The 13,219-nt window shown below is 43.0% G+C and overlaps 1 protein-coding gene across 9 annotated transcripts in view; it reads left to right on the top strand.

Moving 5' to 3' along the window:
- The window catches only part of FAXC (failed axon connections homolog, metaxin like GST domain containing), an 80,661-nt gene that overhangs the window by 15,392 nt on the left and 52,050 nt on the right, over positions 1 to 13,219 (top strand). For all 9 annotated transcript variants that reach the window (XM_023254190.2, XM_019830999.3, XM_045057875.1 and 6 more), the window contains one exon: positions 6,504 to 6,700. In XM_023254190.2, coding sequence (XP_023109958.2) covers positions 6,504 to 6,700 — 197 coding nt within the window. The remainder of the gene's footprint in view (positions 1 to 6,503; positions 6,701 to 13,219) is intronic.

Genomic DNA, 13,219 nt, shown 5'->3' with positions numbered 1-13,219 from the left:
TATTTTCTGCTTTTTTATCTAGTAAGCAAAATACATTTCTTCTTAGCTGATATTTTGTTATTTTTATTTTTATTGGAGTATAGTTGACATACAACGTTACGTTAGTTTCAGGCGTACAGCCTAGTGATTGACAATTCTACACGTCATAAAATCCCACAGTAGGTGTAGTTACCATCTGTGACCATACAAAGTTACTACAATACTATTGACTATATTCCCCATGCTGTACTTTTTCATCACTATGATTTATTTATTTTAGAACTGGAAGTTTGTGCTTCTTAATCCCCTTTACCTACTTTGCCTGACCCCTACATCCCTTCCCCCTGGCAATCACCAGTTTGTTTTCTGTTTTTATGAGTCTGTTTCTGGTTTGTGTGTTTGGGTTAGTTTTTTAGATTCCACCGATAAGTGAAATGGTATGGTATTTGTCTTTTCTGTCTGATTTATTTCACTTGGCATAATACCCTGTAGGTCCATCAATATTGTTCAGAGGGCAAATTTCATTCTTTTTTATGGCTGAGTAATATTCCACTGTCTCTCAGTCTGTCTCTCTATCTATGTATGTATCTATGTATCTATGTATCTATCTATGTATCTATCTATGTATCTATCTATCTATCTATGTATCTATGTATCTATGTATCTATCTATCTATCTATCTATCTATCTATCTATCTATCTATCTATTGGTGTATCTATCCCACATCTTCTTTATCCATTTACCTATTGATGGATCCTTAGGTTGCTTCCATACCTTGGCTATTGTAAATAATGCTGCAGTAAACCTAGAGGAGCCTATGTCTTTTCAAATTAGTGTTTTTGTTTTCTACGGGTAAATACCTAGTAGTGGAATCACTGGAGTGTATGTTCTGTTTTTAATTTGGAGGAACCTCCAAACTGTTTGGCATAGTGGTTACACAAATTGACATTCCTGCCAACAGTGCATGAGGGTTTCCTTTTTTCTATGTTCTCGCCAACATCTGTTGTTTCTTGACTTTTTGATACTAGCCATTCTGACTGGTCATATCTCATTGTGGTTTTGATTCGTATTTTCCTGATGATTAGTGATGTTGTGCATCTTTTCATGCATCTGTTGGCCATGTAAGCGTCTTCTTTGGAAAAATGCCTGTACAGGTCCTCTGACCTTTTCAAAATCAGTCTTTTAAAATTTTTTTAGTGTTGAATTGTAGGAGTTCTTTATATATTTATATATGACTCCTTATTGGATATATCATTTGCAAGTATTTTTTCCCATTCGGTAGGTTGCCCTTTTGTTTTGTTGATGGTTTCCTTTGCTGTGCAAAAGCTTCTTAGTTTGATGTACTCTCAGTTGCTTATTTTTGCCTTTGTTTCCCTTGCCTGAGGAAACAGATCCAGAAAAATATTGCTAAGGCTGATGTCCAAGAGATTACTGCCTGTGTTTTCTTTTAGAAGTCTTATGGTCTCAGGTCTTACATTTAGATATTTAATCTATTTTGAGTTTGTTTTTGTGTATCATGTAAGAAAGCTGTCCAGTTTCATTCTTTTGCATGTAGGTCTCTAGGTTTCCAGTGCCATTTATTGAAGAGACTGTCTTTTTTCCTTCATATATTCTTGCCTCCTTTCTCATGTAATTAACGGTATAAGCATGGGTTTTATTTCCGGGCTCTCTATTCTGTTCTGTTGATCTTGATCTATGTGTCTGTTTTTGTGCCAGTACCCATAGTGTTTTGATTACTATAGCTTTGTAGTATAGTTTGAAATCAGGGAGTGTGATGCCTTTGTTCTTCTTAAGATTGCTTTGGTATTCAGGGTCTTCTGTGGTTCTACACAAATTTTAGGATTATTAATTCTAGTTCTTTGATAAATATTAATGGTATTTTGATAGGAATTGCATTGAATCTGTAGATTGCTATGGGTAGAGTGGACATTTTAACAGTATTAATTCTTCTAATCAATGAGCAAGATGATATCTTTCTATTCATTTGTGTTGCCTTTCAGTTTCTTTCCTCAGTGTCTTCTAGTTTTCAGAGTATTGGTCTTTTACCTCCTTGGTTAAATTTATTCCTAGGTATTTTTTTCTTTTTGATGCAATTGTAAATGGGATTGTTTTCTTAATTTCTCTTTCTGCTCGTTCATTGTTAATGTATAGAGATGCAACAGATTTCTGTATATTAATTTTGTATTCTGCAACTTTACTGAATTTATTTGAATAGATTTTTGGTGGAGTCTTTAGGGTTTTCCATATTTAGTATCATGTCATCCACAAATAGTGACAGTTTATTTCTTAACAATTTGGACGCCTTTGATTTATTTTCCTTGGTTGATTGCTACAGCTAGGATTTCCAGTACTATGTTGGATAAAAGTGACAAGAGTGGGCATCCTTGCCTTGTTCCTGATCTTAGAGGAAAAGCTTTCAGCTTTTCACCATTGACTATGATGTTAGCTGTGTGTTTTTCACATATGGTCTTTATCCTCTTGAGGTGTGTTCTCTCTATACCCACTTTGTTGAGACTTTTTACCATGAATCGATGTTAAATTTTGTCAAATGCTTTTTCTGTTTCTAAAAATAAAATTTTTGATGATAATGACCTACTAGAACTTTCATTTCCGTAAGAGTCAGCCACTAATTTTTGCTAATCCAGTTTTTAAAAGCGATCTAGATAAAAATGTACCAAATACTCAGGGAGGGGCTGCTTCAGAAGGAAAGGCAGAGGTACAAACAGTAATATTATAAGAAGAGGGGAACGTACGCTGCATGACAGAAGCATGGAGGAAAGGAGATGATGGTTGCACCTGGGAGAAATAGTTCACCAACAAGGTGAAATTTGAACTAAATATTTTAGGATAGATACGACTTGGCAGAGGTTGGGGAAAAGGATCCCTGTAAAAGGTAAAGAGTGTGCAGAGTCAGAGGGGTGGCAAAGACCTTGACACGGGTGTGGGCAGTTTGAAATCCAGGAAACCGGAAGGGTTGATAGCAAGGGGGCTGGGCAGGTGGGCAGCAGCTAGAGGGCATAGGCCTAGACTGCTATGTGGAAAGGGTTAGAATAGCCCCATGTAAAACCACTGGATAATTTTGAGCAGCACAGAAATTTCTCTCTCTGCTGTTTGCATTGCAGTTTCCTCTGGTGTCAGTGTGCAGGATAGAATCCATCTGCAAATGACAAGAATCCTGAAGGGGCTGTGTTAGGAGGATATGGGTGCTATCAAGGGTGATCTGAAAGAGGTGCTATGTTATATGGTAAATCTAGATCTTTAGTGTACACATGAGAATGTCTGATGTAACAGCAACTTTTAGAGGCATGTGACATTTCTCCTGGTCAACATCAAGGGAAATGTCTAGGGTTGCCATGTATTGTTGTGCAGGTTGTTCGCTGCACAACAGAGCCTGGCTAGGGAGTAGGGGCGACATCTGGACCCACTTCTGCTTGCCAAGCTGTGAACCCTGGCATAGACTCTATTTACCCAGAGGATGTTCTGTTTTCCAAATCGCAACAAAAACATATGGCTAACAGCAGCCTCAATAACTCCCTTTTCTAGGCTAGGCACAGAATGAATTTCTTTAGAATAAACAATGAGATACAGCATACCAAGAGACAGGGACCAGTTAAAGTCCCCATTATTCTCTACCAAAGACAGGAGTGGCAACATTTAACTAGTACCTGCTCAACTCTGCAGAAAAGTGATATTACCTCAAAGGTTTGAGAAGCCCAGGACCTTCAAGCATAGTCTAAGCTCAGTTCTGTGGGCTTAAATAGATAATTGCCTTTAAGGGCCATGATATCCAGCTGTAACCCTGTTATCTTGCTGGAGGCCAACATAGTCTTCAGGTATGCTTAGTATATACCACGTGCAATTGGCAAGCGAAATTTCTAGACACAGAGAGACTTGACTTAGAAAACTGGCAACATTCTATGTTTTTATCCCTTGTGGTGAGATATATGGTTTGGTTTTGGGGGAAATTCATGCGCAAACCTTGCTGTGATTTGGGTGAGAACTAGAATGATAGTTACCATTGTTAAACCCAATGGTTTCTCACAAAAAACAGTCGTTTTTTCATTTCTCAGTAAATTTTGGTTTTGAGCCCAAAAGGAGGATTTGACCAGGTGTCTTCTTGAGTGGGGCCCTGGCAGAGTTTTCTGTCATCTTGGCAAGGAGGTATCTACTTGTCCAGGGCTTGATGCAAATGGTAATTTAAGATTATTTTGTTTCTCAAGGATGCGATGAGGGTTACTGGATACCCCTTGAGCAGAGGTCAGCAGGTTATAGGTTTGTGGATCAAATCGGGCCTGTGAGCTAGGAAGGACTTTTATATTTTTAAGTAGTTGAAAAAAGTCAAAAAGGAAATGAAAACTTCATTGCCCCCAAACAACCCTTTACTGCCACACTCGTTCGTTTCTATATTGTTTGTGGCTGCTTTTATGCCAGAACTGTGAAGTTGAGTTGTGACAGAGGCCCCCATGGCCTGCCTGAAATGTACTGGCTGGTCTTTCACAGAAAACGTTTGCTGACCTCTATTTCAGAGAAAAGTTTAAAGATGTAGAGGGTTGATACATTTAAAATTTATCTCATGCTATCTTTTTAAAGAAAAAAAAATAGCTTTATTGAGATATAATGGACATATAATAAGTTGCCCATATTTAAAACATATAACTTGGTAAATCTTGACATGTAAATACTCAAGTGAACATCACTGTAGTCAGGATAGCAAGTATCCCTCGCCCCCCAGATTTCTGTGCTCCTTTGTAATCCTGTCCCTGCCTGTCTCCCATCATCCCTAGCAAATATGGGTTGGCTTTCTGTCACTATAGATGAGTTTGTTTTATTTGGGGTTTGTTTTATATGAGTGGAATCCTACAGCAAGTACTCTTTCTTTGTCCGGCTTATCTCACGTAGCAACATTGTTTTGAGATTCATCTGTGGTTATGGAGTGTATCAATAGTTCATTCCTCTTCATTGCTGAGTGATGTTCCATTATAAGAATATACCAGAATTTGTTTATTTTTGTACTTCTCAAGGGCATTTCTGGTTTTTGTTTTTGTTTTGAAGTACAAATCAACCTTCTATGAACATTTACGTACACCCATTTGCATGGGTATATGCTTTCTTTTCTTTTGGGTAACTACCTAGGAGTGACATGGCTAGATCATATGGCCGGTGTATATTTAACTTCTAAAGAAATTGTCAAATGGTTTCAAAGTGGTTATAGCACTTTACTTTCCCACGCACAGTGTTTTGAGAGTTCTGTTCCTCTGCAGGAGCTAACATTGCTATTAGCCAATAGTATCTGAACTATCGACTTGCGTGAAGTATGAGGAAGAGTTTGTAATAATCTGATTAATTTAGGCTGTGTAGACAACCAAAAAATTGATTCAGATTTAAAAATTAACTTGGAGGTCTTAAATGACCCAGATTTACTGACAAAACTGATAGAATAAATGCCATCATTACCACAGAATCCTTTCCACCAGCATGGTTAAGATCTTGATGTTTTATATGGCGGGCAGCAAATGTCACTGTAATTCCCAGTGTTCATAAAGTGTATGACTCCCTCCCCCTCACCCCCCCCCCCCACTCCACCCCTATCTGGGACTACATCCTGCCAGATGCTGTAAGATTCTAGCATGGGTGTGAATCAAAGGGGAGCTTATCACAAACACAGATTTCTGGGCCCCCTTGCCAGGATTCTGCTGCAGAGGTCTGGGCTGGGACCCAGGAATCTACATTTTCACCCGCACAGGAGTTGAGTCGAGTAAATTGGATACACATTGTTATACCCAAGTGTTATAATTTCTGGGACCACTTGTTTGCAGTGTAGTGGTATTAAGCATTCTTCAGCCCTGAGCTGCTGGGTTTCAGATGAGGTCTTTGGTTACCAGCCTGGTCAGTGCCAGCCTCATTATGGTTTATTTACTCGTTTTGGCATTTGTGGATTGTTCATGCATTGGAACTGGACAACTGTTACCAGGATCATTTCAACACTACCTCTGCTCTCTGGTCTTTTTTTTTTTTTTTTTTAAATTTTTTTTTTCAACGTTTATTTATTTTTGGGACAGAGAGAGACAGAGCATGAACGGGGGAGGGGCAGAGAGAGAGGGAGACACAGAATCAGAAACAGGCTCCAGGCTCTGAGCCATCAGCCCAGAGCCCGACGTGGGGCTCGAACTCACGGACCGCGAGATCGTGACCTGGCTGAAGTCGGACGCTTAACCGACTGCGCCACCCAGGCGCCCCACTCTGGTCTTTTTTGTAACAATATACCAGAGCCCTGGATAAAATCTGTGGGAGTAAAGTAGTATCTTCATGTGAGGTAAATCCTTTTTTTTTTTTTTTTTCCTCCAAGAGTAACTATTTATTGCCTTAAAGAGTTTATGTGCTGAGTTCATTTACTTAAACGGTCTAATCGCTAGACCAATATATATTCCAACCAATATAGGGTTGGAATGTTTGTTTCTGTTAATCATACAGTGAAATTTAAACAAAACATTGCTTTTCTCTTTTTCAAATTTACTCTGCCCAGAATTATTTTGGTGGAAAACTCTCTGCTCAAGGGAAAATGCCTTGGATTGAATATAATCATGAGAAAGTTTCTGGCACAGAATTCATAATTGACTTTCTGGAAGAGAAACTTGGAGTGAATTTAAACAAAAACCTTGGCCCTCATGAAAGAGCCATCTCCAGAGCAGTGACCAAGATGGTGGAGGAGCACTTCTACTGGTGAGTCCCCCGGGCTTGCTGGGTGAGAGCCCAGGGCCTGTCCCCAGCCTTTGGAGGAAGCCCAGGTTCTGTTGCACTTCTCAGATACTCCCCAGCCTTTTCAAAGTTCTCTACATTCTGACTGACTTGGGGTCAAAGCTGTGACCATTAAGAGTCTAGGTCTCTAGACCAGGGGTAGACATTTTCTGTAGAGGCCCAGCTAGCACCTCTTTTAGGCTGAGCAGGCCCTGGCTCTATTGCAGCCGCTTAAACTCTGTCACTGTAATGCAAGTCATGGATGACGTGGAAGTGACGAACGTGACTCTGTTTCGCTAAAGCAGTGAAAACACTGACATTTGAAATTTCATTTAATACAAAATGTTATTCTTTTGGACCCCCCCCCCCCCGCCACTATTTAAAAACGTAAAATCTTCCTAGCTGTGGTTTGCTGCCCCCTGATCTCACTGAGGTGAGGAAGGGATTTCAATGGATTCTGCCCTTTACTACCACAAACTGCCGAATTAAAACAAAGTTACATCAGATACCCAGAGGAGGGAACAGAAGACTAAGTCAGGATAGAAGTCTCAGGTGAAGTAAATTATTCAAGCTTTGTAAAATTATTGCCAGTTTTCCTGAGACGACAAGAGCTTCTCTCGTGTTCCAGAAATAAACTGCAGTACTGCTCTCTGGGTGTCTTTGCCCCGACTGGCTGGCTCCTAGGTTGTCTTCCTTGTCTGTGTTGATGAGTTGTCTGTGTTCTGCATGTGGCATTGTGCTGGCTATGACACGTGAGTGAAATAGATGCGGTTCCTCTTGGTTTACAAAATCATGGTCATGCGGGGTTTTTTTTCTTTTCCCTTCATCCATTTTCTGGAGTTTTTGTACCTTTCTGTACACTCCAGTGGATAAGAGAAGTTTTCTCTCTGATTTCTGTAAACTTACCTTGTTCCATGATTAAGAATCATGAAGCCCACTTTTTTTTTGGCATTAATTGTTACTCCTGGGTCACTTGCTCACGCAGTAGTTTTTACGTCCTCCACTGAGAGAGCTGATTAGAGAAGTTCTTCCCCATTACCTTCCTATTTCATCAATTCAGCTCTCCTTCTAAATGGAAACTTGCTGTCCCCTGTCTTGGATTTTAAGTGACTCTCTACTTCTCTTTTCCTCTTTCTGCTTGCAGTTCCTGCCCGGTTGATTCCAGGGCAGACCCGAAACAACCACTTCTCTTCCCCCTCTCCTGCGGAGGTGAAAGGGGTGGGAGCAAGGGGGATCCAGGCAGAGAGTGGAGGCAGGGGTGCCGATTAGCATGGAAGTCATCATAGACTCCTCTCCCGGAATGAACCCAGGTGTTTTCCTTTTGAAACCTGTGAAGAACCGTTGGACTTCCCCTCTTAAAGAGTGCAGGGGTTGCAGGATGGGCCAAATGGATGACTGCATGCGATGTGCTTAGCCTCAGGAAAAAGCCTGTGGCACAGAGCCCGTGTCACTTGCTTGCCAGGTTCTGGTCCCCACCTTGCAGCAGTTGAGGGAAATGAAGAAACAGCACAGGGCCACCCTGACCCTCTGTGCCCTCTTTTGATGCAGCCCCCAGAGCATCTCATTTGATTGACGTCCCATTAATGCGGAGAGCTGTCGCTTTGTGAGCTGCCTGAAAAGAGGCTGAAAGTCACCTTACATTTTTATTGGTACTTTTGCTACAACCGTTTGATTTTTGTAGTGATTCATAAAGTGTATATTCCAGTTAGAAAGGCTTTGATCCAGCGAGATTCCCAAGTACCACCTGTCACTGCTTTTTGCTCTGGGTGTGCAGATGTTTTATATGTTTGCTCCCCGGTAGAAGTTCACCTTCTGCTCTTCCCTCCCCTTCTCTCCCTGCACAGGCGCCAGCTAATACTTGACGGGAGGCAGCTCTCTCCCCGTAGGGGAGGGTTGGGTATGGGCTGGGAGGTGGTACCCTAGTGGGGACGAATCTGAATTTTATGGACCATAAACACCCAAGTGCTTGGGGAGTTGCTTAGGTCATACGTAGACTCTTCTAAGGATACTTTTGCTTTTCTAATCCACTCTTTAATTACAGTGTATGTTTTTTTTTGGGGGGGGGTAGGAGGTTAGCTACTATTTCTCCTGTGTGCCTCCTCAAAGGTTAATTTGAGGAAGAAATAGTGAAGGTGGAAGGTCAGGTCTTGACTGAGATACAAATATCCAGTGAACTTGCAAAGACAAATGCCTAATTCCTTCAATCCCCTTTGGTCCCTAGCAGCAGAAGGAAAAACAAGCCTTCCTCTGTTTCATAAGGTCTCTTAACCTTTAGTCATGTTCTCGCCTTGAGGAGACCTCAAACGGGCTTTCTTATGAGCTCTAAATCCCAATGGAGAAGAGACCCCTGTCGCTCCGGTAAGAACATGCCTGAGGCAGAGAGTCTGTGGACATTCTTCCTCAGGCTCCTCTCCTTCCCCTGTCTTGTCTGAGGGCCACACACAAGATGTGCACCCGTAGAAACCAGGGCCGGCCTAAGGAATGGCCCATAGTATGTAGGACAATGCTGCAAGTATGAGCTTTTCATGAGAACTTGATAAATCCTGACACTCAGCAAGCTCCAAGGCTGTGTCTGTATTTACAGCGGTGGAGGGGAGGAAATCAATTGTTTGACCCAATTGATTCAAACTATCTGAAGTTTTCAGATACGTTTATTTTGGTCTGAAACTATAAAAGTACTCCAGGTATGATGTTCTGAAAAGCAAAGACAATGGCAAGCTGGCATTGTTATGTAAATACCATCACATAATTCCGAGGCTCTGCTTCAGCGTTGCTCAAGTAAGCACACTCTGCTATAAAAGTGGGCTCTCTTGCACTTGAAATCCATACAAGCATGTCCAACTTGCATTATAAAACTATTACTGGACATGAAGAAGACAGGTTTTTATCCTCTTCGTTCCACTGGATGCTTACGTTAGATCCAACGCAAGGAAGTTGGTATAAAGGGAAGCATGAGAGACACGTGGTCAAATCAGTGGAATGGCATTGAGTTTTGGTAACAGACACTGCAGCTGCTTTTGTATGAGACACTAGTGTGTTAAGAGTCTTCCAGACCCACAGGGAAGTGTGCAGGGCACTGTGGTCAAGCCATCTAGTCATCCCACTTTGACCCATTAAAATAGAGGCATTAGAACAGGGATTTCAGTTTTTCTTCTAGGTTGGCCATGATTTTTAAATTCTGAGTTTGGCTTTTGGTATAGTTTCACTGATTGGGGGAGGTAGGATCCTTACGAAAATGACTTACCCGAGATCTTGTCTAAAAGCCAGGAGTCTGTCTCTCTGATTACAACTGGGTTGATGTGTCCCCCTCTTCCCTGTTCCCCTTACCCCCATTTTATTTTTTTTTTTTAAATTTTTTTTCAACATTTATTTATTTTTGGGACAGAGAGAGACAGAGCATAAATGGGGGAGGGGCAGAGAGAGAGGGAGACACAGAATCGGAGACAGGCTCCAGGCTCTGAGCCATCAGCCCAGAGCCCGACGCGGGGCTCGAACTCCCAGACCGCGAGACCGTGACCTGGCTGAAGTCGGACGCTTAACCGACTGCGCCACCCAGGCGCCCCCTTACCCCCATTTTAGATGTAGCGAGAGGTCCTGTTTGGAGGGGCTTAGAGTCTAGTGCCTATGCAACTCGGTGAAACCACAGAAGCCGGTTGTATGCCCCTGCACCCTCATGCATGCAGAAGACAAGCAAAAGATGACAGGGATGTAGCAGGACATGGAGAAAGGCATCCTCATGGTCAGGAAGGGCACATGCAAAGACTCATCAAACGGTAGTTTGCCATGGTGTGTAGTTTCCCACAGGTTAATATCGTTTCTGCTATGGGCAAGGCCTCATGTTAGGTTATAACGAGAGATATCTTCATGGAAACAGCAGGGTCAGTTCTTCTTTCCTGGCCTCTTGAGCTCCTTTAAAAAGTGTTGAACAGTGTTTATTCTTCTGTTCCAACTAAGCTAATCAATCTTCAAAAGAAACCTTGACCCCGTTTTGCAGAAGAGATCAGATATATCAGTTGCGATAAAGAAAATGAGTATCAACTTCCTGAAAGAGGTTCTCAGAATGATGAATTATTTTAATTGTTCAGCCTAGTCTAGTTTCCACATTGGCCCTCCCTGCCCTCTCCAGTTAATGATTCATGAATCCTTGTGCAGTGGGCTTCTTCCCAGTAGAGAGTGACGCAGACCTCAGAAGGGAACATGTCAGCCCCTTCTTCATTCTTCAAAGGCATTTCTCTTTTTCCATCTTTCTGTTTAAATATTGTCACCCCATAGAAACACTACTTGGCAGTAGCTGGCTCAGAAGTGAAGCTTTTTTACATTTCAATCAATAGTTCATTCTTTTAGTAAACTTAATGAATGACTACTTGTGGCCGGGCTCCATGCTGGAGGGGGTGGTGGGGAAGCAAGGTGATCAGATGCTATCTCTGTCCTCAGGTGACTCTTAGGCAGGGGGAGACATTGAGCCATCCTAATGGTTGGTGCTGGGGTAGAATTTGAAGAACTGAGGAAAGGCAGCCTGCACCTGCTGGAGTGATGAGGGGAAGGCTTCCCAGAGGACACGATGTCACAACAGAAGCTAGGGACAGTCAGAGTGGTGGGTGAAGGGGCTCGGTGGCAGGGGAAGATTAGGATATCCAGGCAGAGTAGCAGCATCCGCAACAGGATGAGGCCAGAGAATGGCTAGACCAGGCCTGGGTCAGACTGTGGGAGCAGGGCTGGTGTGCAAGCTCAGGAATGGGGAGTTCATGAAGGACTCTGAGAAGCAGCCTGATATGACTAGATTTGTGTTTTAGGAGCTCACTGTGGCTGCCTTGGGGCAATTGGGTTTCTGAGGGGCCTTGAAGGGATGTCAGGAGACCTGTGGTGGATGATGTGCTAATTGAGTTGGAGAAAAGGGCAAATTCACAGGGGGGACTGGCTGTCAGGAGTGAGGGACAGAGAGCAGTGAGGAACAACACCTGGGATTCTTTCAGGTTTGGGCGAGGAGAAGCAGATTTGAAGGGAAGGAAGCTGATGCGTCTGATTTTGGAAATGTGGGTTTGCAGCTCCTGAGGACGCCTCACATGGATCCCTGGGTGTCAGGACAAAGGTCTGGGCTGGGTATGGGTTTGGGAGTCATCAGTTTGAAATCGGGGTGTGAATTAGATCACCCCACAAGTGTAGAGTAAGAGGTAGGAGGAATAGCGATGAAAATCTCAGGAATATGCACGAGGGGGCAGGAAAAGCAGTAGAGACCGACGTAAGCTGAGGGAGGGCTCTTCTATGAAAGACACCGATAGTGCCAGATGTTGCAGAAAGCCCAAGAAAGATAAATATAGAAAGAGTCTTTATTTGGATTTTGCAAGAAGGAGGTATCGTTGATTTGGAGGAGAGTGGTTTCCGTCAAGTGTCAATAGTTTGCCAGAAGCTTGGTTATGGGAGGAGGTGGATTCTTGGTTGTAATGACATGGAAGCATGTGTAAATGAGGTCTGTTGCCTGCAGTGATTGACTCAGGAATCCGTGAGTTACCCATTTTCTTTGGTATTCAAAGTTTGTACCCACTTCACAGGGGTTGACCCTTGTAGAGCCTGCCTGGCCCTCTGCTTCTCTTCCCTGACACTGGCCTACAGTATTGGGCACAGGGAGTGAATGAGGAAAGAAACCCAGAGCAGGGTGGGAAAGAGAACAGAGGAAGACCAGACAGTTTCTCGGGTTACCTCTAGCTATAGACTTCCAGATCAACCCATTGTTCCTTTTACTGTGCCCTGCATTCAACACGCTAAGGCAGGAAGAGAACCTTACACCGTTGCATTGGTAGGGTTTCCTACCAGCTTAGCTGTGTGACCTAGAACGGCTGCCTCTTCCAACCCCATCTGCTACTCGAACCCAGTAGTCATCCAAAGCTCTCTCTCCATCGCTGCATCCTCATCCTGTGCCCATGCCCCCATTTCCTGCTCTATGGAGGAAAGTGAAGTCACCAGGCAGGAGCTCTGAACCTCTCTGCAGCCCCTCACGTCTTGCGACACTTCCCTTCTCTCCATCTCCAAGAAAGCAGTGTCTCTACTGTCACCAAGCTGGCGTTTTTCCAGCCTGGCGTTTTCACCTTCTATCTTGGTCCTTGAACTGTGGATGCCCTATTACCACTCCTTACCCTAGAAACTTCCTTAGGTGACCCCTTTTCCTCTGACGGCTTTAGAACTCTCACTGATATGCCCTCACCCACAAATTCTCTATCTTGAATCCAAACCTGTCTCCTGAGTTCTCAACCTCTGGATATTCTCACTTGGGGGTTCCATGGGACCTTCAAATGCAACAGCTTAATGCATCTTTCATCACCTAAATCTGTACCTGATGTGTGCCCGCCTATAAAGGTTAATGGCATTATCATCCTCTCAAACCATCAGCCTGAGAGAAAATACCTAATCTCTCCTTTTATCTAATCCATTGGCCAACAGACTCTTTTTCTCATATCTCAGGGTTTCTCCTCTGCATTCCCTGTACACCCCCCACACCTGCCCACCACC

The sequence above is a fragment of the Felis catus genome, chromosome B2 (genome assembly GCF_018350175.1).
Source record: "Felis catus isolate Fca126 chromosome B2, F.catus_Fca126_mat1.0, whole genome shotgun sequence".
In the NCBI taxonomy this organism is placed as follows: Eukaryota; Metazoa; Chordata; class Mammalia; order Carnivora; family Felidae; genus Felis; species Felis catus.
Note: the sequence above shows the minus strand (reverse complement) of the source record. Positions and strands in the feature narration are given on the sequence as shown.